At 38.3% G+C, this 25,545-nt stretch overlaps 2 protein-coding genes across 2 annotated transcripts; both read right to left on the bottom strand.

Annotated features, from left to right (window-relative positions):
- Positions 1–7,319: 7,319 nt before the first annotated feature.
- Positions 7,320–8,258, bottom strand: LOC147358680 (olfactory receptor 5W2-like). The gene has a single exon (XM_086342110.1). The coding sequence runs from the start codon at positions 8,241–8,243 to the stop codon at positions 7,320–7,322; it is 924 nt and encodes a 307-aa protein (XP_086198236.1). The 5' UTR covers positions 8,244–8,258.
- Positions 8,259–13,042: 4,784 nt separating this feature from the next.
- Positions 13,043–14,018, bottom strand: LOC147358679 (olfactory receptor 5W2-like). The gene has a single exon (XM_086342109.1). The coding sequence runs from the start codon at positions 13,973–13,975 to the stop codon at positions 13,043–13,045; it is 933 nt and encodes a 310-aa protein (XP_086198235.1). The 5' UTR covers positions 13,976–14,018.
- Positions 14,019–25,545: the final 11,527 nt, after the last annotated feature.

Genomic DNA, 25,545 nt, shown 5'->3' with positions numbered 1-25,545 from the left:
AAATTCTGGGCTGGAAGAAGCACAAGCTGGAATCAAGATTGCCAGGAGAAATATCAATAACCTCAGATATGCAGATGACACCACCCTTATGGCAGAAAGTGAAGAAGAACTAAAGAGCCTCTTGATGAAAGTGAAAGAGGAGAGAGTGAAAAAGTTGGCTTAAAGCTCAACATTCAGAAAATGAAGATCACGGCATCTGGTCCCATCACTTCATGGGAAATAGACGGGGAAACAGTGGAAACAGTGTCACACTTTATTTTTTCGGGCTCCAAAATCACTTCAGATGGTGATTGCAGCCATGAAATTAAAAGATGTTTACTCCTTGGAAGAAAAGTTATGACTAACTTAGATAGCGTATTCAAAAGCAGAGACATTCCTTTACCAACAAAGGTCTGTCTAGTCAAGGCTATGGTTTTTCTAGTGGTGTTGTATTGATGTGAAAGTTGAACTATAAAGAAAGCTGAGTGCCAAAGAATTGATGCTTTTGTACTGTGGTGTTTAAGAAGACTCTTGAGAGTCCCCTGGACTGCAAGGGGATCCAACCAGTCCATCCTAAAGGAGATTAGTCCTGAGTGTTCATTGGAGGGACTGATGTTGAAGCTGAAACTCCAATACTTTGGCCACCTCATGTGAAGAGTTGACTCATTGGAAAAGACCCTGATGCTGGGAAAGATTTTGGGTAGTAGGAGAAGGGGATGACAGAGGATGAGATGGTTGGATAACATCAGCGCTCAATGGACATGAGTTTGGGTAAACTCCGGGAGTTGGTGATGGATAAGGAGGCCTGGTGTGCTGCAGTCCATGGGGCCGCAAAGAGTTGGACACGACTGAGCGAGTGAACTGATACACATAGAAGGGTTTCCCAGGTGGCTCTAGTGGTAAAGAATCCTCCTACCAATGCAGGAGTCATAAGAGACTACGGTTCGATCCATGGGTTGCCTAGATCCCCTTGAGAAGGACGTGGCCACCTACTCCAGTATTCTTGCCTGGAGAATCTCTTGGACAGAGAAATTGGGCAGGCTACAGTCCATAGGGTCACATAGAGTCAAACATGTCTGAAGCAACTTAGCACAAATGCATTCATAAATATATAAAATTTTAATCTAAAAATGTATACTGCAAGGAAACTTTCAAAAATGGAAAGATTCCTATACACAAAACCAGAAAAAAAGGCATATTGCTAGATTCCCAAAAATTCTCCATGCAGCCATCAGAAATGATGTGCAATGTGATATGGTAGTTTGTATATTTTTCAAGTATACAGTAGTGAAATCATAGAGCTTTTACTCTTTTATGTCTGGGTATTTTTCATCAATATTTTATTTGTGAAATTTTTCTACATTATCATATTCAGAAGTCATTCATTCATTCTCATTGTTGTATAGTTTTATTATACACAGACTGTGATAACATTGCTTATCAAGGGTCAGTGAACCTGACTCATAATGTTTTATTAGAGCTGGGGCATACCATTTATTCATATATTATGGACTGTTTAGTTGTGACTAATATTTATGGCCTAAAATCCTAAAATATACACTATTAAATATTTCAAGGGCTTCCCAGGTGGTGCTAGTGGTAAATAACCCACCTACCAATGCAGAAGACATAAGAGACACAAGTTTGATCCCTGGGCTGGGAATATTCCCTGGAGGAGGTCATAGCAACCCACTCTAGTATTCTTGCCTGGAGGATCCCATGGACAGAGGAGCCTGGTGGGTTACAGTCCATGGCGTCACAAAGAGTCAGACACAACCGAAGCCACTTAGTATGCACACAAATACTTCAAAGAAAAGTTTGTCAAGTCATGATCTAATGTGCTGAAACAAATTTGAACTGGTCCCATTTTTACATGATTTCAAATAACCCAATGATGAATATTTCTGTACATGTATTTCAGTGGACGTATTCATTCTTCACTCTTGGGCATAATTCTAGGAAAGGTATTTGGGGTTCTTGAACATTTATATCCAGCTATGGTAATAAGAGACTGTCATGGTGTTTACTAAGTGCAGTGGCGATTCTCAATCTATTGTCAATGTGTAAAAGCCACGGCTGATTCACATCCTCAGATACTGCACTTGGTTACACTTTGCCGTTTGGTCAATCAGTCAGTTCAGTCGCTCAGTCATGTCCTACCCTTTGCGACACCATGGACTGCAGCATGCCAGGCTTCCCTGTCCATCACCAACTCTAGGAGCTTGCTCAAACTCACATTCATCAAATTGGTGATGCCATCAAAACATCTCATCCTCTGTTGTCCCCTTTTCCTCCTGTTTTCAACCTTTCCCAGCATCAGGGTCTTTTTCAATGAGTCAATTCTTCACATCAGGTGGTATTGGAGTTTCAGCTTCAGCATCAGTCCTTCCAATGAACATTCAGGACTGATTTCCTTGAGGATTGACTGGTTGGATCTCCTTGCAAGATACAATTTCTAACATTTTATTTAAGTTTTATTTACTTCAGTGCTAAATAGTTGGATATCCACTTTGGGGATGAGTATGAGTTTCTGAATCTGAATAACAGAACACACAAAAGGGTCACATTTGAAAATGTTTGCCCTTCTGAAACTTATACTACTTAGATGGCTTTATGTCACCACTAGTTTGGGTTAAACAGACTACACATATCAAACAATTTCTTGTTTGAATATGAAGTGATTCTTTTTCTCTTTTTTTTTTAAAAATAATTTTCAAGTCCTTTCCAGTACTGGGGGTGAATTTATGCAGAAGTAGAATTGTATTTTATAGAGACAGATTGTACCAGCTGGAAAGGATCTTAGAGGTAATCTAGCTGAAGCCTCTATTTAACTTCAGGGAACCTGAGGGATAGAAAGGAAGAGTGATGTTTTAAATTTAGAGTGGACTTGGATGTTTGGCCCATAGCATGTTTCTAACTAAAGAGAGAGATGTCCAGGGAGGTTAAACGTTGCTGCCTCTGGCTATAACACAGAACCTCCTACTTACTGGTGTACTGAACATTATTACTGCATGATTTATAATGAATATACTTGTGCAACCCACAATTAGTATGCCTCTATCTGTCCTCTATGTTAGACATTTACCCAAATCTAACATTGATTTTGCCATATTTACACTTGTTTATTTTAGTGGCAAGGATGAAGGAAGAGGTCAAGATATATGACTGTAATATTAATACATGACACACTCATTGATCAATTGCATTTGGACAATGATATTTACCATCACACATTGCACTGGTTGTTTGAGAAGAATGTGGTGTAGAAAGATTAAATGGGAAAAGAATGACTATTGAGATAGACAGGCTGTTAACATATTATATTAGTAAACCAATAATTAATGGCAGAACATTGAAATCATGGGCTTCCCTCATGGCTCAGCTGGTAAAGAATTCGCTTGCAGTGAGGGAGCCCTGGGTTTGATCCCTGGGTTGGGAAGATCCCATGGAGAAGGGAACGGTTACCCACTCCAGTATTCTGGCCTGGAGAATTCCATGGACTGTTTAGTTCATGAGGTGGCAAAGAGTCAGATACGATTGAATGCCTTTCACTCACTCATTGACACCATATTTTATGTGACTTTAATATATTCCAGCCAATGTTTTCTGCCATGTTACTCCTCATAAGCAACAGTTCAAAAGAAGTTTTAATAAATTAATAAAATATACCAGAAATAGAAATCTATAAACCTTTTATATTGTAGAATAGCTATCTTACAGTGTTTTTACCATGAGAACTCTTCTTAACATGCCATAGTGTTTTACAAATACCACCATGAATGCTAAGCTGCTGCTGCTAAGTCACTACAGTCATGCCCGACTCTGTGTGACCCCATAGAGGGCAGCCCACCAGGCTGCCCCGTCCCTGGGATTCTCTAGGCAAGAACACTGGAGTAGGTTGCCATTTCCTTCTTCAGTGCATGAAAGTGAAAAGTGAAAGTGAAGTCGCTCAGTCATGTCTGACTCTTAGCCACCCCATGGACTGCAGCCTACCAGGCTTCTCTGTCCTTGGGATTTTCCAGGCAAGAGTACTGGAGTGGGGCGCCATTGCCTTCTCCGCCACCATGAATAACAAAGGAATGTTTTCATTTATTTTTTCATTCTGAAATATTTTTACATAAGGACATTTTACAATGGCAGCTGGAAAATTTAAGACCATCTGAGGCTTTTAACTTTGCAATTTTAATGTGTAAATAAGAGTGTTCTTCAGTAGTTTATGATATTTCAAATATATGATTGGATTGTAGCCTAGCTTTCTCAGCAAACTGATTCAGTATTTTAGCCTTCAGGAAGCCATATCAAAGTCAGATGTAATAGTCAAATATTAAGGTGTTATAGCTTCTTACTTGTAGTGCAATTAACAAATACATGTATCTTTATAAGAATATTATCTTAGTGTCCATTACAATTTTATACACCTTCCAAAAAACTGTTGTGTATATACATACAATATGTATACACTGTTGTGAGATATGTGTCTCTGTGTGTGTGTGTGTTAAGATACTTAACAAATCTTCAGTTAATTTTGTGTTATCCAGACATAGCGAAGTGAAGTCGCTCAGTCGTGTCTGACTCTTTGTGACCCCATGGACTGTAGCCCACAAGGCTCCTCTGTCCATGGGATTCTCCAGGCAAGAATACTGGAGTGGGTTGCCATTTCCTTCTCCAGGGTATCTTCCTGACTGAGGGATTGAACCCAGGCCTCCCGCATTGTGAGCAGACGCTTTAACCTCTGAGTCACAGGGCTAGTCAATAGTCAAAAAATGTTGCCTACTGTTTTTAGGTAAGTTCATGTTTATTTATTTTATATACCAGGCAAAATTCAGTGCTTGGTTAACAAGGATGGAATGCTAGTTCTTTAGCAAAGAATGCTCACAAACAGGTGATGTAAAGCAATGCCTTAAAGGTGATTGTTTGTAAACCATAGAGAGGTGGGCATTTAACCAGAGTAGAAGATGAGGAAGAAGGAAAGAAAATTATCTTGGAAGAACTGCAGAAGAATTGGTAGTTGATAACAACAGCACAATATTATACTTTAAAAAGTAGACAGCTGTTCTGTATGTCTTTAAAAATCTAATCTTTATACATCTTATTTTTATCTAACTTTAACTTATATGCAGAGTACATCATGAGAAATACTGAGCTGGAAGAAGCACAGGCTGGAATCAAGATTGCTGGGAGAAATATCAATAACCTCAGATATGCAGATGACACCACCCTTAAGGCAGAAAGTGAAGAAGAACTAAAGAGCATCCTGATAAAAGTGAAAGAGGAGAGTGAAAAAGTTGGCGAAAAGCTCACCATTCAGAAAACGAAGATCATGGCATCCGGTCCCATCACTTCATGGCAAATAGATGGGGAAACAGTGGAAACAGTGTCAGACTTTATTTTGGGGGGCTCCAAAATTACTGCAGATGGTTATTTCAGCCATGAAATTAAAAGACACTTACTCCTTGGAAGAAAAGTTAAGACCAACCTAGATAGCATATTCAAAAGCAGAGACATTACTTTGCCAACAAAGGTCCGTCTAGTCAAGGCTATGGTTTTTCCGATGGTCATGTATGGATGTGAGAATTGGACTGTGAAGAAAGCTTAGGACCGAAGAATTGATGCTTTTGAACTGTGGTGTTGGAGAAGACTCTTGAGAGTCCCTTGGACCGCAAGGGGATCCAACCAGTCCATCCTAAAGGAGATCAGTCCTACGTGTTCATTAGAAGGACTGATGTTGAAGCTGAAACTCCAATACTTTGGCCACCTGATGCTAAGAGTTGACTCATTGGAAAAGACTGTGATGCTGGGAGGGATTAGGGGCAGGAGGAGAAGGGGACGACAGAGGATGAGATGGCTGGATGGCATCACTCACTCAGTGGACATGAGTTTGGGTGGACTCTGGGAGTTGGTGATGGACAGGGAGGCATGGTGTGCTGCGATTCATGGAGTCGCAAAGAGTCGGACATGACTGAGAAACTGAAATGAGCTGAACTGAACTGATTCAAATGTAATTGGCTAATACCATGTGTAATTATAAGTACACAGTGTGATATATGTGTACATTGTGGAATTATTACCACAATAAGGTTGATTAACACAAGCTTCACCTCCGTGTTACCATTTTGAGTGTGTGTATAGCGCGGACAGTTAAGATCTACTTTTTTGTGTGTGCAAATTTCTCATTTCCATTACTGTTAACTAGATATACCATATACATTTAAATCCCCCTAAATTATTCATCAAATAACAAAGTTTGTACACTTTTACCAATATCACCAATTTCCCCTACCTTTTGGGTCCTAGCAACATTCAACTCACTCTGTTTGTGTTAATTTCATTTTTTTTTTTTTTGACTATAGCACTCAGCTTGCTGGGATCTTAGTTCCCTGATCAGGGATCAAACTGGACCCAGTTAGTGAACATTGAGTTCTAATCACTGGGTTGTCAGGGAGTTTCTGAATTTGACCTTTTAGATTCTATGTATATGTGAGATCATATAGTACTTGTCTTCCTGTCTATTAATATTTCACTTAACACATGACCTCACAGTTCTTCCATGTTGTAGAAAACATGACTTCTAAAAGACATAGACGTGTACACTCAGTTCAGTTCAGTCACTCAGTTGTGTCCACCTCTTTGCGACTCCATGGACTGCAGCACGCCAGCCTCCCTGTCCATCACCAATGCCTGGAGTTTACTTAAACTCATGTCCATTGACTCAGTAATGCCACTTTAAGATCTGAATAACTGTCAGATCCTCTGACTACAACCTTTTCATTTCACAGATTGAATCTTTTTAAGATTTGACTGAATATCTCTATCCAAAGTATCTTTTTGAATAGTTTTAGATATTTCTGTTTTGAAATTATAGCCCTTTATGTTTTATGTCATGATGAATTTGAAGCCAATTATGAATTACTTGACTGTGTTTTAAATTTGTTTTTAGTACTAACTTCCATAGTGCATAAACTATAAGATCTACAATAATATATAAAAAGGCTACAGGCTCAAAGATCACTGAGTAAATGCACAATAAATCTTAGTGTAATTGAAAACAATGTTTTAATTAAACACTGAACAAAAATTACTACAATGGAAAAGACAAAAGTTTTTCACATAGACAAAGTGCTATATATACACACACACAGGCATATATATAAATCCTTAAAGCATAATGAAACAGGAGATGTGGGGGGGAAACAAAGTTAGGATTTAATACAAATATCACCTTAAGAATTTGAGAAATTATTATTCTCATGTATCCTATCATTTAATTTTAGTAAACCAGTAAACAATATATGTATATGAATGCATATGTGTACACAAATGCCTAATACAAATAACTAAAATCATTTATTTTTCAATTTTTCCAGGGCCTGTTTTACATTTTTGTACCTTAGGCTGTAAATCAGAGGGTTTAACATGGGAATCACGAGGGTGTAAAACAGTGAGGTCATTTTGTCTTCATCTAGAGAGTAGGATGAACTCGGCCTGAAATACATGAAGAGCAGAGTTCCCTGGAAAATTGCCACAGCAGTTAGGTGGGAGGTACAGGTGGAGAAAGCTTTGAACCTCCCTTCAGTAGAGTGGATCTTCAAGACTGATAGGATGATATAACAATAAGAGACAAGGACTCCTGAAATGGAGCTTAATTCAATAAAGCCAAAAATCATGAATATCACTAACTCATTGAGCTGTGTGTCTGAGCAAGATATCAACAGGAGAGGAGGAACATCACAAAAAAAGTGGTTAATCTCATTTGACCCACAGAAGCATAAACGGAATGCTAATGTCGTGTTTATCAAACCATCTATCATTCCCACCAGGTAAACCCCAGCCATGAGCAGGGAGCACACCCTGCTGGACATGCTGACTGCATAGAGCAAGGGGCTGCTGATGGCCTTGTACCGGTCATAGGCCATCACTGCCAGCAGGAGACACTCAGAATCTACAAAGGTACAGAGAACCAAGAATTGCAGAGCGCAGCCATAGGAGGGGATTGATTTGTTCTTGGAAAATAGGTCTACCAGCATCTTAGGGCCAATGGCTGTGGAATAGCAGAGGTCACAGAAGGAGAGGTGGCTGAGGAAAAAGTACATGGGTGTGTGCAGCTGGGGATCCATCCTAATCAGGCTGATCATTCCGAGATTTGCCAGAAGATTAATGAGATAAACAGGTAGAAACATTGTAAATAGGATCACTTTGTTCTCAGTGTTATCAGTAATTCCCAAGAAAATGAATTCAGTCAAGGAGGAGCAATTCTCTCTTTCCATTCTTCTTAGATCTTGTGCAAACTTTTGAGAAAGTTATCAAGAAAATCACATATGCATGTTTAATGCTTCTGCACATCAAAGAAAAAAATCATAAGGCAGATCATGTTTTTTTTTCCCCTTAATTGCCTTTTTATACTTAGAAAATAATCCAGTCTTGTACCTACTCTTTAAAGAGGCATAACTGTCTATTCTGCAATAATAAAAGGCATATGAGGACAACCTTTGAGAACGTTTCAAGTCAATCTAGATGCCATTCATGAGGTTGCTACTTTCTACAAATTCTTCTGAGCCTTATTTTTCTTATATCAGATAGAAGAGCTGGATGATTTTACCTTTCTTCAATTCTTTAAAACCACATGGAAGAGAAGCCAGTGTTAGTAAGACCAGATTCAAGACTTTGGACTGAGCTTTCCCTGGGTTTAAAAATATTCACTTGAATCCAAAAAAAAAAAAAAAAAAAATGATTACTATTTTTTGTCTCTCAGAAAGACATGACTGGTTTAAGAATGTTCTTCTTAGTTCCAGAAACAGTGAGTACATCACTGACTAGTAATAATAAAAATCATTATGTTACTGGTCTTAGCTTATCTTCTGCTTAGCATCTGGTGAGACATGAAATAAGTTATTACTGACCTGTTCCTAGAAATTTGCTATTGCTTTCCCATAACGCTCGTTACCTCTTTGTGGAGAGGTGACCGTCTAGGGTGACTCTCTTGACCAGTGGAAGAAAAGAGCTAAAAGGAAGTGAAAACAACAGAATGTGCCACATATATTTGCATCACTTTAGATTTTAAATGACTTTCAGTTTAATTGAATGTAAATTAGATGAGGGACAATAAATGCTTCTAAAATGCAAAGACCTTGCTCTCTCTGCTGTGTTTATGTGTATGCCTGTGTACATATCTTAATGTAAGTGAAAACAATGGACTTTTTCTTTAGACCTAAGTAAATATAGTACGTGGTCTACATGGAGGTGAATCTGTACATGTTTTTGTTTTTATTGTGGTATGTATGCTATAAAACAAAACACACCTTAATTGTTTTGTTTCTGTAAAACAAAACACACTTTAAATTCATGTACAGTTGCTCATTGAAAAAAGGAGCAAAGACTTTTATGTGATCCAGCAGGAAAATAAAATTACATTATGAATGTTAACAAGTTCAGATAGAATCTTCCAATTTTGTGAAAAAAATGTTATTTCTGCCATTAAATACAGATTTATATTTGAGTATATAGGCATAAAGTCCTTGACTTACAAACTTTTATTTTCCTCCCAATTTAAATATTTTCTCTTATTTTTCTTCAGTTAGGATCTGGAAACATACCTGGAAAGAGCAGGTCTTGGGTAGCTGAACACTAATGAGCATTTGGTCTTTTATTTCACCAGGTATATTGGGACTTAATCCCTGTGCTATGGCCCTCAGGCTTTAGTGTTATTCAAAGACTTCATTAATTATATTTCTGCTTCCGTATATTCCCCTGGCAGAGGAAGACATGGCTAGATAGCATCACTGACTCAATGGACGTTAATTTGAGCAAACTCTGGGAGATAGTGGAGGACAGAGGAGCCTGGTGCACTGCCATCCCTGAGGCTGCCAAGAGTCAGACAGACTTTGAAACAGAACAACCACCACAACATTCCCCTGTGAATTCAGAAACAACTTAGCAGAAGAGGAGTTTTTCTGCTTCATTATTGTGTCCAAATTGCTCTATGGAAGAAAGAGTACTGCAAGTGATTTGTATGGTGTGTGTCAGCTACCCGGAAACTGTCTCCTCCTTCTCTAGTCAAAGAGGAAACTTAGTGAAATTCTAAAAGATCCCCCTTCATCCAACCCTTTTTGATTGTTCATTGTGTTTCTGAAATATTCCCCTTCACTACCTCATGTTGGAATATTACACTTTGGTCATATATTTTCTTTTATCTTGAAATGTAATCCTGTGTCATAAAATCATCCTTCTAATGTATACAGTTCTTTGATTTTTAGTGCACTTTCAAGTTTGTTCACTCAGTACTACTTCTATATACTTCCAGAACGTCTTCATCAGCCCACGAAGAAATCTACACCTTCTAGCTCTCACTCTCCTTTCCTTCCTCTCAAGCCTGGCAACTGCTAATCTACTTTCTGATTTTATGTGGTTTCCTATTATTGGCCTTGTGTATAAAGAGAATCATGCTGTGTGTGTGTGTGTGTGTGTGTGTGTGTGTGCTGCCTGTCAGGTTTATTTTCTTCAGTAAAATATTTTCAAGTTTTATCCATGTTGTTACATCTGTTAGAATTTTGTTTCATTATGTGGCTGAATAGCATTTCATGTTATGGATATAATACACTTTGGCGATCCATTTTTCAGAAGGATGAACACTAGCTTGTTTCTACTTTTCAGCTGATATGACTAATGACACTATAAACATTCCTGTCAATCCCTTTCAAGACAGCCCTCATTTCCAAATATCAGCTTTTTCCCATTCTCCAACCACATATCATCCAAGGACATTTCACTGATTTTGTGACTTCACATTGTCTTAATAGTGCACTCTTTTCTGAATTATGTTTATTTTATTTGTTTAAGAATTTTTTTTGACTACATTAAAGGCCACAGTAATAAAATCAATGGCTGCTTTGTATTCCCTATACTACATGGTACTAGTATTTGTAAAGGTAGTGGTTTCTAAATATTTATTGTTATGCATTTTTCACTATCAAATGAAGAACAGAGAATAATTGCAAGGATAAAAACATACTTGCTTTGGGAATTTTTCTATGTATATAGATCATATGAGTGAAGATGTCTCATTTTAAAAATTGTGCATGGTGACAATTTTTTCTAAATCAACAGAGTTCTATTATTTTTCTTAAAATAATTTGTTTACTATTATTTATATTCAGTTCAGTTCTGTTCAGTCACTCAGTCATGTCCAACTCTTTGCGACCCCATGAATCGCAGCACGCCAGGCCTCCCTGTCCATCACCAGCTTCCAGAGTTCACTCAGACTCACGTTCATCAAGTCAGTGATGCCATCCAGCCATCTCATCCTCTGTCGTCCCCTTCTCCACCTGCCCCAAATCCCTCCCAGCATCAGAGTCTTTTCCAATGAGTCAACTCTTTGCATGAGGTGGCCAAAGTACTGGAGTTTCAGCTTTAGCATCATTCCTTCCAAAGAAATCCCAGGGCTGATCTCCTTCAGAATGGACTGGTTTGATCTCCTTGCAGTCCAAGGGACTCTCAAGAATCTTCTCCAATGCCACAGTTCAAAAGCATCAATTCTTCGGTGCTCAGCCTTTAGTTATATACAAAATTGGAAAAAAATATCTTGGATGTTACACTTGGATGTTATGTCCTCCTTAAGTCCTCCCAAACAGATAGCAATGGAATTCTCCATACTCCTAAAACATGGTCTACCATTTTGGTATCTGGTGTGATTGGGCTGCTTCCTAAGGTCACAGAAAGTACAATAATGCCTTAAGTAGATAGTTGTTTGTGGAACTCAAAGAGGCAAAGAAAAATGTTTAACCAGGGATGAAAATGAGGAAAAAGGAAAGGATATTATCTTAGATGATATGACACAGTGTTGATAGCTGATAGTGACAGCACAATAATGTACTTTACCAAGGCTTTTCCCATTGCTCTTTGTAACCTAATTTTCGACTTCCTTTCCTCTTTTTTTCCCTGATTTATTCAGAACTAACTGTCAAATGGCATTTACATCCATTAGATATACAAAGTGATGATTTGAATTATGTATACATTGTGAAATGATTACTGCACTAAAATTGGTTAACACATTCATCACCTCACATAGTTACCATTGTAGTGTGTGTATAGTGAGAACATTTAAGGTCTACTTTTGTAGTTAATTTCAAGCTTATAATATGGTATGGTTAACTAGAGTCACCATGTATATTAGATATCCAGAACTTATTCATCAAATGTAATAACAAAAAGTTTGCACACTTTGAACAGCATCACCCATTTCTCCCACCTTCCAACTCCTAGCAACCAATAATCTTCTTCCTGTTTCTATGAGTTCATTCTACCTTTGTAGATTCCACATATACATGAGATCATACAGTACTAGATTTTCCCTGACTGACATAGTTTACTTAGATTAAGATCCTTGTGATGATACCATGTTGCAGAACACATAACTTCTTTACTGCTAAAGACAGGGGATTCTCTGTTTCAAGACCTGTCCAATTGTCACATCCTCTGACCACTATCCTTTCATCATCCAAAATGGATCTTTCTTAGATACGAGACAGAATATCTTTATCCAAAGATGCTTTTACTTTACACTAGTTTTAGATACTTTGCTTTTGGATTTACAGCACTCAATTTTTTACTCAATGATGATTTTATGTCTAATTATGACTTACTTGACTATTTAGTTCATTATTGTCTAATACTAGCACCAACTTAAGTTCATTAATACAGAATCTAAAAAAAAAAAATGTACTATAAAATATAAAGAACCTAAGTGGTGGAAGATTGCTCAATACATGTATAATGTCTTAGTGAAATTTAAATAATGTTTGAATGGAAAATTACTCCAGAATTAGCACAACTAGAAATGTCAAAAGCTTTTTCAAGCATAGCAAGTGCCTTATAGAAACTCTGGCCACATACTAAGCATAACATTTGAGGGCAACTGCAATATCTCTTAGGAGTGGGGTTTAATACAAATAATTGTTCATTTTGGAATCTGAAAAAAATTATGTTTCTCATGTATCATGCCATATAACTTTAATTAAGCTATTACTATATGTGTGTAGTCATATGTACAGATATACAATAAAAATATTTAAAAATAGAGTTTATTTTTCAATTTTTCTAGGGCCTCTTTTACATCTTTGTTTCGCAAACTATAAATCAGAGGATTTAACATGGGAATCACAAGGGTGTAAAACAATGAGGTCATTTTGTCTTCATCTAGAGAGTAGGAAGAACTTGGTCGGAAATTCATGAAGAGCAGAGTTCCCTGGAAAATGGCCACTGCAATTAGGTGGAAAGTGCAGGTGGAAAAAGCTTTGAATCTCCCCTCAGCAGAGTGGATTTTCAAGACTGAAAGTATGATATAACAATAAGAGACAAGAACTCCTGAAATTGTACTCAGTTCAATGAAACCGAAAACAATGAACAACACCAACTCATTGACCTGTATATCAGAGCAGGAAAGGAGGAAAAGTGGAGGTAAGTCGCAGAAGAAATGGTTAATCACATTTGACCCACAGAAACATAAGCGGAATGCTAATGTCGTGTGTATCAGAGCATCTGCCATTCCCACCAGGTAAACCCCAGCCATGAGCAGGGAGCACACCCTGCTGGACATGCTGACTGCATAGAGCAAGGGGCTGCTGATGGCCTTGTACCGGTCATAGGCCATCACTGCCAGCAGGAGACACTCAGAATCTGCAAAGATACAGAAGACCAAGAATTGCAGAGCGCAGCCACAGAAAGAGATTGACTTGTTCTTGGCAAATAGGTCCACCAGCATCTTAGGGCCGATGGCTGTGGAATAGCAGAGGTCACAGAAGGAGAGGTGGCTGAGGAAAAAGTACATGGGTGTGTGCAGCTGGGGATCCATCCTAATCAGGGTGATCATTCCGAGATTTGCCAAAAGATTGATGAGATAAAAAAGGAAAAATATTGTAAATAGGATCACTTTGTTCTCAGTGTTCTCAGTAATTCCTAAGAAAATGAACTCAGTAAAGGAGGAGCAATTCTCTCTACTCATTCTTCTTTGTTCTTGTCTAAAGTTTTAGCAAGTGATCAAGAAAATGACACCTGGATGTGTAACACTTCTGCACATCTGCAAAATATCATAAGACAGAGTATGATTTTTTTCTATATTTTTATATTTAGAAAATAATTCATGTCAGGTGTATGTATACTTGAAGAGGGATAGCTGTATATGAAGCAGTAATAAAAATTATCTGGAATTGAGCTTTGAGAAATAGTGATGTAAATTTAGATGTCATTCATGAGGTATGCTACTTTCTACAAGCTCTTCTCTGAGCATTATTTTCCTTATCTCAGTGGGTAGATATTGATAAATTTCACTCTCCTTATCTCTTCAAAATAATTTGTAAGAGACATCAGTGATAGAGAAGTCAGGTTTAAGAAATGAGACTAAGCATTTTCTATGCTTGAAAATATTCACTTGAATACAAAAAATGATTAGGAAAGATAATTACAAAATGTATGTTTCTCAAAATCACATGATCAATTTAAGAGTCTTTAACTTAGTTCCAGAAACAATGAGTATAACACTGACTAGCATTAATAATGGAGAAGGCAATGGCACCCCACTCCAGTACTCTTGCTTGGAAAATCCCATGGATGGAGGAGCCTGGTGGGCTGCAGTCCATGGGGTCGAGAAGAGTAGGATAGGGCTGAGCGACTTCACTTTCACTTTTCACTTTCATGCATTGGAGAAGGAAATGGCAACCCACTCCAGTGTTCTTGCCTGGAGAATCCCAGGGATGGTGGAGCCTGGTGGGCTGCCTTCTCTGGGGTCACGCAGAGTCGGACACGACTGAGGCGACTTAGCAGCAGCATTAATAAAAAAATAATTATGGTACAGATTTTAGTTTATGTTGCATTTAGTATTTGGAGATACATGAAATAAGTATTATTTACCTTTTTGCTAGAAATTTGTGATTGCTTTCCCACAATGCTCATTATCTCTTTTTGTAGTAGTTGTAGTCAAGGGATGAATCTATTGACCAGTGGAAGAAAAAAAGTTAAAAGGAAGTAAAAGCAACAGAATGTACCACATACATTGCATCACTTTAGATTTTAAATCTCCTTTCTGGATTCAATTTATGATAGGAACATATTTCTGTCTCAGTTTGTAAACACTGGACCTTTCAGAGATGGCTTAGTTATTTCAGCACCAAAGTATCAAATCAGTAGTTTAAAAAAAGATTCAGCATAGCAGTTGGCAGAGGTAATTTGGAGGTAAATGGAATCCATGAGTGAGAAAACAATAAAAAAGTGTAGGAAAAATAGCATGCCATAAAAAAGAAATCTGAAGAAAAAGCCAAATGCTTTTTCTGGGTCATCAACAAGGATTTGTAGGGACTTCCTAGAGGAAGGTGAGCTTCTTGGGGCTGTGGGAGGCCTGGGAGAGAATTAACTAGGCCTGACCTTGGGACTAAGTTGCTAAGTTGCCTTTCCCCTGTAAAATAACATCCTTCCTGTGGTTGGGAGAAGGCCGGGCCTGCAGGCCTGCCAAGGTTAAGGCAGTGGTGAAGGAAAGAGGGGAAAGGTTTAGCACGGGGATGGTTCTGTCAGAACAGAGGTTGATGTGGGCGACCAGCTGTCCCAGTTTGTCTGGGATTAAGAAGTCTCCTAAGTGCAGAGCTGTCACTGAGCCTGGACCAGGAAGCATTAGCAGCCATATGTCTATTCATTGCCAGGTAGCTCATGCTCTTTCCCCTGAAATCTCAGATCCTGTTACCCCATATGAGCTTTCATAAGTATATCAGCAAATGTTACGCAACTCCCCAAAGTACAGGCATAGCTTGTGTAGTTGTGCTTCACTTTATTGGGATTCTCGCATGCTGTATTTTTCACAGACTGAAGGATTGTGGCACTCCTTCATTGAGCAAGTCTACTGGCATCATTTTTCCAACAGCATTTGCTCACTTTGTGTCTTTGGGTCACATGTTGGTAATGCTCACAATATTTCAAACTTTTTCATTATTACTATGTTTGTTATGGTGATCAGTGATCTTTGACGTTACTGTTGTGATTGTTCTGGTATTTTTTAGCAATAAAGTGATTTTAAATAATAAAAAAAATCTCCTTTAATTTAATAAAATATAAATGAAAAGAGTGACAATAAATACTTCTAAAATACATAGACTTCTCACTATGTTGTATGTATGTATTTATGTGTGTGAATGTGTATATACATATTTAATGTATCTGAGAATAGAATATCAGTAATAGACGTTTTCCTTTAGTTCACTTCAGTTCAGTCGCTCAGTCATATCCAACTCTTTGAGACCCCCAGGGCATATGGTGCATGTGGAGATGAACTTGTACGTGTTTTTATTTTTACTGTGGTACCTACACTATTTTTTAAATAAAACAATATATACCTTAAATTGTTTTTTAATACTTACCAAATGATAAAAAGAGTGAAGGCTTTCCCATGAACCAAGAACAAAATGAAATAAAAGTAATTACGCATGGATACTAACAAGTTCATACTCATTCAGTTCTGAGAAGAAAATATTATTACTAGCCATTAAATGCAGATTTTAGAGAATAGGAAGGCATAAAATATTTCATTTACAAAACTTTTTCTCATAAAGTTAAGTGTTTTCTCCTATATTCTTTAAGTTAGGATCTAGAAACCTACCTGAGATGATCAGGGCTTGAGTAGCTGAGCAACAACCAGTGTGTGTTAGTCACTCAGTCGTGTTCAGCTCTTTGTGACCCCATGTGACCCTCTCTGGCTCCTCTGTCCATGGAATTCTCCAGGCAAGAATATTGGAGTGGGTTGCTGTTCCCTTCTCCCAGGGATCTGCCCCATCCAGGGATCAAACCTAGGTCTCTTGTACTGCAAGCAGGCGCTTTACCATCTGAGCCACCAGGGAAGAACAACAGGCAGATGGCCTTTTATTTTACCAGGTACGATGGGACTTAAATCCCAGTGCTACTGCCCTTAGGCTTTGATGTTATATAAACACTTCATTAATTATATTTCTGTTTCTCTATATTCCCTTGAGAATTCAAAACAACTTAGCACCAGCTGAGTTTTTGTGCTTCACTATTGTTACCAAATTGCTCTGTGTTAGGAAGAAAACTGCAAATTTTAGGACTGCTTAACAGTTACCCTGAAACCATTTCCTCCTTCTCTAGTGAAACAGGAAACCTAAGGAAACTCAAAAAAGGTCCCTCCCTCCATCACTTCTAACTTCTTCACATTATTCATTGTGTTCTTTAAAAAAAATCTTTTTTATACTTCATTTAGGAGTATTACTACATTCCTATTGTATTTTCTTTTATATTAAAATATAATACTCATATCACATATACCATAAAATTCACCCTTTTAATGTATATAGGTTACTTTATTTTATTTTATTTTTAGTTTTATTGTGTTTTCAAGGCTTTTCAGTCACCACTACTATCTTCCTCCAGAACATTTTCATCAGTTCAGTAAGAAGCCCACACCTATTAGCTCTCATTCCCTGTCCCTGCTGACGCCAGCCCTGGCAACCACTTATCCATATTCTGACTCTGAGCAGTTTCTTATTCTTAGTCTTGCATATAAACAGAATTATGCAATATGTGTTGTATTTTTTCTTCTCTCAAGCTTCTTTTCTTCAGTGAAAAATTATCAAGGCTCATCCATGTGTCAGAATCAGGATTCTGTTTCATTGAAGGGCACAATAATATTTCCTTTTATGGATATTACACACTTACTGACCCATTGTTCAGTTGGATAAATGTTGGGTTGTTTCTCCTCTTTATCTGTCATGGATAATGATGCTGTTATTCTTGTCAATGCTACCTTTAAAGGCAGCCGTCATCACCAAACCTTATCTTACTCCTATCTTCCAACCACATACCAAACGATATTTCATTGATTTTATGTCTCCCTCACATTCTCTAAACTATGCACTTTTTTCTGAGTTATGTTAATTTGTTCTTGTAACAATCTCTGCTAAATTTAAGACCTCATAAATTACAGCAATGATTATTTTGTATTTTCTAAACTTAATGGCACAAGGATTTGAAAAAGTAGTATTTTCTAAATATTTGCCATTAAGTATTTATGACTATAAGGGTAGAAAATAGTGTGCTGTGCTTAGAGTTGCTCAATCATCTCCAACTCTGCAACCTCCTGGACCATAATCAGCCAGGATCCTCTGTCCATGGGATTTTCCCAGCAAGTATACTGATACTCCTCCAGTCTATCTTCCCAAAACCAAGGATTGAACCTGTGTCTCCTGCATCTCCTGCATTGGCTGGAAGATTGTTTACCACTGAGCCACATGGGAAAACAATGTAAAAAAATAGCAGTATACCTACTTTGAAAATTTTTCTACAGATATAGCTCAATTGTACAAAAAAGGTCTTAATGACCTGGATAACCACGATGGTGTGGACACAAACTTAGAGCCAGATATCCTAGAGTGTGAAGCCAAGTGGGCCTTGGAAAACAGTACTATGAACAAAGCTAGTGGAGGTGATGGAATTCTTGCTGAGTTATTTCAAATCTTAAAAAGATGTTGTGAAAGTGCTGCATTCAATATGTCAGCAAAATTGGGAAACTCACAAGACTGGAAAAGGTCAGATTTTATTCCAATCTGAAAGAAGGGCAATGGCAAAGAATTCTCAGATCAGATCAGATCAGTCACTCAGTCATGTCCAACTCTGAATCGCAGCACACCAAGCCTCCCTGTCCACCATGCGATTGTGCTCATTACACATGCTTGCAAGGAAATGTTCAAAATCCTACAGGCTAGGCTTCAACAGACATGAACTAAGAACTTCCAGGTGTACAAGCTGGCTTTAGAAAGGGCAGTGGAACCAGAGATCAAATTGCCAACATCAGTTATTCCAGAAAAAAATATTTACTTCTGCTTCATTGACTGTGCAAAAGCCTTCGACTGTGTGGATTACAATGAACTGTGATGCAAATACCATACCACATTACCTGCCTCCTGATAAACCTGTATGCAGTCAAGAAACAACAGTCAGGATCAGACTTACATCAAGGTTGTATATTGTCACCATGTTTATTTAGTTTGTATATGCAGAGTACAAATTTCCAGATAGGATGAAGCCCAAGCTGAATCAAGATTGCCTTAAGATATATCAGCAACCTCAGATATGCAGATAATACCACTCTAATGGCAGAAATGAAGAACTAAAGGGTCTCTTGATGAAGGTAAAAGAAGAGAGTGAAAACATGTCTTAAAACTCAACATTCAAAAAACAAAGATTACGGCATCTGGTCCCATCACTTCATGGCAAATAGATGGGGAAATGCCAGGGCCCAGCCCTGGCTGATCCAGGGTATTTGAAGCGGGGACGGCGTCAGTGAGGATCAGGATACAATAGCTTCAATTAAATATTAATTAGAGATGTAAAGAGTAATAGAATGAGGATAGCTCAGTAGGAAAATTCAGTGGAGAAAAGAGGCTGAGTAGCTTGGTTTACGCGGGAGACCAATAAAACTTCAAGACAAGAAGTTTGCACCACTTACGGAGGCCGCAGGCATCCTTCCATTCTCCTGAAGGAGAGGAGACACTGAGGTCTCCCCGGTCGGATCTTAGAAGCCCAGGCATAATTAGTAAGCATGGTGGGTTCCGCACTCCAGATGGAGACTCAGCCAGAGTGAGAGAGAGAGTGACATGGGGAGACCAGTCTTTGGAGGAACTGATCCCAATTCTTTATTTTCCATGGTCTACTTTTATACACTGAGATGTTATGCAAACGTCATGTGGGGTCAGCAGTCCTAAGTTTTTATCAAAGTCAGGTGCTTCATACAAATGTATACAGAGGTCTTAGGGATGTTACATCATCTTCTGGCCAGGGGGCCTGCTGACAATTTATGACCCTCTCCTTGTGACAGCAGTCAGTCAACCAGGACACTTATTTCTCCAGGGGTGATTATTCTTAAAACAGACGCCACCCAAGTAAAGTTACATTCCTATAGGGTGAGGGTGTAGTGGGTTTTAGTTAAGGAAAGAATTTACTTAGCCTAAGGTCTAACATGATTAATATCAAAGGTTAATACTTATTTCTTCTATATATTCATTAATGTGTGTAAGGGCAGGGGATATGGAGACTTAGCAACAAACATTGGCTCAACAAATGAAAAACCCTTCACCAATACAATTTCTAATCAGCCCATTATACTTATACTAATAGTTTTCTAACTTTTCTAGGAACCTGTTTTTAGAAGGTTTAAAGCATCTCGCGCCTCTCATGGTTGGGAGGCTGTGAGCAATCACATGTGGCCAGACAAGCCTGTCAGGCAGGCCAGAGAACCTTCAGAGGAGTTTGTAGGTTAAAACACTCTTGTCACGCCCAGGAGTTTTTATTAACTGGCGCTCTAAGTTAACTCCTTCTCCGAAAGAGGTGGTGGGGGACAGCCCCCCGTAAAGTCAGAGGTGTAGGTGAGAGCACAAAGTAGTAAAGTGGGCAGGCTCTGGTTATGGGGGTAGATGCTTGAGGATTTCCAGGGGGACTCCTGAGGCTAGATCCTGCTTTGCATATGTCGAGCCTCCTTCCTCATGACCTTTGCCATGGGTGGAGTACCTCACTCTGGCCCCCAACAGGGAAAAAGTGGAAGCACTGATAGATTTTATTTTCTTGGGTTCCCAAATCACTATGGACATTGAAATTAAAAGATGCTTGCTCCTTGGAAGGAAAGCTATGACAAACCTAGAAAGTGTATTAAAAAGCAGAGATATCACTTTGCTGACAAAGACCCAAACAGCTAAAGCTATGGTTTTTCCAGTAGTCATGGAAGGTTGTGAGAGTAGGACCATAAAAAAGGTTGAGGGCTGAAAAATAGATGCTTTCAAATTGTGGTGCTCGAGAAGACTCTTGAAAGTCCCTTCAACAACAAAGGGATCAAATCAGTCAATCCTGAAAGAAATCAACCCTGAATATTCACTGCAAAGACTGATGCTGATGCTGAAGCTCCAATATTTTGGCTATCTGCTATGAAGAGACCACTCACTGGAAAAGACCTTGATGCTGGGAAAGATTGAGGGCAGGAGGAGAAGGGGGTTACAGTGTATGAGATTGTTGGATGGCATCACTGACTCATTAGACATGAGTTTAAGCAAACTCAGAGAGATACTGGAAGATAGGAGAGCCTGGCATGCTACAGCTCATGGGGTCACAAAGAGTCCAACATGACTTGGCAATTGAACAATAATAACAATATTGGAAAGTGAGGAAAATGTTTGAAAATCATGTATCTATATATCTGACAACTTGTATCCAAACTTTATGAAAATCTCTCATAAATAATAAAAATCAAATTAATAAAATTTATACAAAAGATTGGACAAATAATCTCACCAAGAAGACGTATAAATAGCAAGGTCATGTGTAACAGTTTGCTCAGCGTCTTTACTTGTTAGGGACTTGACAATAAGGTAAATTAAAAATACTGATCATGCCTAATTTTCTGTTTTATCTGAATTTTCATTTGGTATTTAACAGGAACAAAGATTATATTTTTATTTGTTTGGGCTACATTTCTGTTTGTTTGTTTCCTGTTTTTTTTGTGTGTTTTTTTCTGTAAACCTAAGAAATTCACCAAGCTAAATTTCATATCATTAGTACATTTTTAATTTGGAAAAAAGATTCATAGGGACAATTGTTGATTCATTTTTAATGTATTGCCATTCTTGGTGTGATCAACCCAATAATCAAATATCTAATGTATTACTGTGGAGATATTGTTAAGAAAAGCTCAAACCACATAGCTAATTGCTAATAATTTTCCACTGGTTAAAATCAAGACACTGATGCATTTATGTCACAAAAGAATTTCAGTGTCATTATTAACCTCTCTGGCACATATTTGCTATATGTAGAATTGTCCTTGATTACCTAATTCTATTTCTATCCAAATTAATTTTCCCTCAGGTACTTCCTGATATTCTGGGATTCAAAAATCCCTAGAGTTGCATTTATTCCCCCAGAACCTGACTTTAGCTTTCTAACAGCTCCTCAAAACCATGTAGACTATTGTGCCTTCAATCTGTTCCCACCTAGCCACTTAAAACTGAGTTTGGGTAGCTACATTACAATTGTAAGTTGGATAAAGTATTTCCCAAAGGGATCTATGTCTCATTAAAAATGGAGACCTTAAATAATTGGAAAGCATGTTTCAAGGAGAAAATATATCCCTCTGGTACAAACAAGTGAGAGAAAAACAATCTATACTTAGGGTTTCTCTAGTGCCCCTGGTGACAGTAAAATTGTGTGTAGGCAAATGTCTACTCAGAAGGTTACCTTTTCAGGACACAGTTGTGTGTTCCTCAAACTTGGAGTATTGAGATGCAGAGTTCACTGCATGATCGGGTACCAAAGTTCATTATGTCCCACTGTTGGTGGGAGAAAGACTAGGAGAACCTGTGAACGGATACAGACTGTGCTGTTCTACAAACAGAGCAACGCTCTAGTAGCATAAAGATTAATTATGCACTGAGATAATCTATGACACAATGCACTACATCATTTTCACAAATATATCAACACTTATTTGCACAAGAAACTGTTAGATAAAAAAAAATTAAATTTAACAACCTGCAGTGAGCATAATTTGTTCATGGAAGTTTTCTTTTTAGAGTATGATACACATAAAGAAAACATTCTTCTATAAAAGTATAATACAAGAAAATTTTTGATAATGAAAAATCTTAATCCCAGAACACCAAAGATAAAACATGCCTAGTGTCTCAGAAACTGTCATCCCACATCTATCACAAATTGATGTCCAATACAGTACTTTGTGCTTCCCTGATGGCTCAGTGGTAAAGAATCTGCCTGCAATGCAGGAGACACAGATTCTGTCCCTGGGTCAGGAAGATCACCTGGGAAGAGGAAATGGCAACAAACTCCAGTATTCTTGTCTAAGGAACCCCATGAATAGAGCAGCCTTGTGGATCTATGGGATTGCAAAAGAGTCAGACAAGACTTAGCAACTAATAATTTAGTTTTAATATTTTGAGTTATATAGTAGTATAATCATAGATTTTATATTTTTGTTTCTGATTTCTTTCACTCAATATTATTTTTATGAAATTTCTCTACACTTTTGTATCTCAAGGCAGTTCATTCATTCTCATTGTTGTGTAGTTTTCCTAGGTATAAACTTACCACATAGTAATTTATTTAATACAAGAGCAGGTGTCAGCATACTTGACCTATAAGTTTTCAGTGGAACTGAACATATCATTTATTTACATGCTATTCATGGTTGCTTTCATGATTCAGAGAAAATCTGAGGGTTGTGATGAAGTTTATGAACCATGACGTCTAAAATGTACATTATTTAACACTACTGAAAAGTTTGTTAGGTCTTTAATATGTTGAAGAAAATTGAGTTTAAGAAGAGATAAGTTCTATATTATTATAAATAAAGCAATGAGGAATATTTTGTGTACATCTTTTGGTTGTCATAGTTGCTCATTTCTTTTGGGTAACATTCAAAGAATTTCATCTTTCGAGTTGTATGACATGTACATGTCCAGCTATATTAGACCCCCCTTAGAGTTTTACAAAGTGTAGCAACAAGTCTTGTTCTACTGTTAATGTGAAAAAGTCATGGTTATTCCACATCCTCACCAAGAGTGTCTAATTCAAATATTTGCATCTTGCAATTTTTTAGATTGATTGGTTTGATCAATTTGATCAAACCAGTCAATCCTAAGGAAATCAACCCTGGATATTCATTGGAAGGACTGCTGCTGAAACTGAAGCTCCAATACTTTGACCACCTGATGTAAAGAGCTGACTCATTGGCAAAGACTCTGATGGTGGGAAAGATTGAGGGCAAGAGAAGGGGGCGACAGAGGATGAAATGGTTGAATGGCACCACTGTCTCAATGGACATGAGCTTGAGCAAACTCTGGGAGACTGTGAAAGACAGGGAAACATGGCGCTGCAGTTCGGGGGGTCACAGATAATTGGACATGACTTAGTTACTGAACAATGAAGAAAAATCTTTCCGATCAGATCAGATCAGATCAGTCGCTCAGTCGTGTCCTACTCTTTGCGACCCCATGAATCGCAGCACACCAGGCCTCCCTATCCATCACCAATTCCTGGAGTTCACTCAGACTCACGTCCATCGAGTCAGTGATGTCATCCAGCCATCTCATCCTCTATCATCCCCTTCTGCTCTTGCCCCCAATCCCTCCCAGCATCAGAGTCTTTTCCAATGAGTCAACTCTTCGCATGAGGTGGCCAAAGTACTGGAGTTTCAGCTTTCGAATCATTCTTTCCAAAGAAATCTCAGGGCTGATCTCCTTCAGAATGGACTGGTTGGATCTTCTTACAGTTCAAGTGACTCTCAAGAGTCTTCTCCAACACCACAGTTCAAAAGCATCAATTCTTTGGCGCTCAGCCTTCTTCACAGTTCAGCTCTCACATCCATACATGACTACAGGAAAAACCATAGCCTTGACTAGACGAACCTTTGTTGGCAAAGTGATGTCTCTGCTTTTCAATATGCTATCTAGGTTGGTCATAACTTTCCTTCCAAGGAGTAAGCGTCTTTTAATTTCATGGCTGCAGTCACCATCTGCAGTGATTTTGGAGCCCAGAAAAATAAAGTCTGTCACTGTTTCCACTGTTTCCCCATCTATTTCCCATGAAGTGGTGGGACCAGATGCCATGATCTTCATTTTCTGAATGTTGAGCTTTAAGCCAACTTTTTCACTCTCCACTTTCACTTTCATCAAGAGGCTTTTGAGTTCTTCTTCACTTTCTGCCATAAGGGTGGTGTCATCTGCATATCTGAGGTTATTGATATTTCTCCCAGCAATCTTGATTCCAGGTTGTGTTTCTTCCAGTCGAGCGTTTCTCATAATGTACTCTGCATATAAGTTAAATAAACAGGCTGACAATATACAGCCTTGACGTACTCCTTTTCCTATTTGGAACCAGTCTGTTGCTCCATGTCCAGTTCTAACTGCTGCTTCCTGACCTGCATACAAATTTCTCAAGAGGAAGATCAGGTGGTCTGTATTCCCATCTATTTCAGAATTTTCCAGTTTATTGGGATCCACACAGTCAAAGGCTTTGGCATAGTCAAGAATGCAGAAATAGATATTTTTCTGGAACTCTCTTGCTTTTTCCATGATCCAGTGGATGTTGGCAATTTGATCTCTGGTTCCTCTACCTTTTCTAAAACCAGCTTGAACATCAGGAAGTTCACAGTTTGCTTATTGCTGAAGCCTGGCTTGGAGAATTTTGAGCATTACTTTACTAGCGTGTGAGATGAGTGCAATTGTGAGGTAGTTGGAGCATTCTTTGGCGTTGCCTTTCTTTGGGATTGGAATGAAAACCGACCTTTTCCAGTCCTGTGAGCACTGCTGAGTTTTCCAAATTTGCTGGCATATTGAGTGCAGCACTTTCACAGCATCATCTTTCAGAATTTGGAATAGCTCTAGTGGAATTCTATCACCTCCACTAGCTTTGTTTGTCGTGATGCTTTCTAAGGCCCACTTGAGTTCACATTCCAGTATGTCTGGCTCTAGGTCAGTGATCACACCATCATTATTATCTGGGTCGTGAAGGTCTTTTTTG

The sequence above is a fragment of the Bos grunniens genome, chromosome 15 (assembly GCF_055505025.1).
Source record: "Bos grunniens cultivar Pamir isolate PY7600 chromosome 15, Bosgru_T2T1.0, whole genome shotgun sequence".
NCBI lineage: Eukaryota > Metazoa > Chordata > Mammalia > Artiodactyla > Bovidae > Bos > Bos grunniens.
This window is presented reverse-complemented; position numbering and strand designations above follow the sequence as displayed.

Bases quoted from the DNA above. Each gene is read 5' to 3' on its own strand.
- LOC147358680 (XM_086342110.1), bottom strand. From the start codon at position 8,243: ATGGAAAGAGAGAATTGCTCCTCCTTGACTGAATTCATTTTCTTGGGA.
- LOC147358679 (XM_086342109.1), bottom strand. From the start codon at position 13,975: ATGAGTAGAGAGAATTGCTCCTCCTTTACTGAGTTCATTTTCTTAGGA.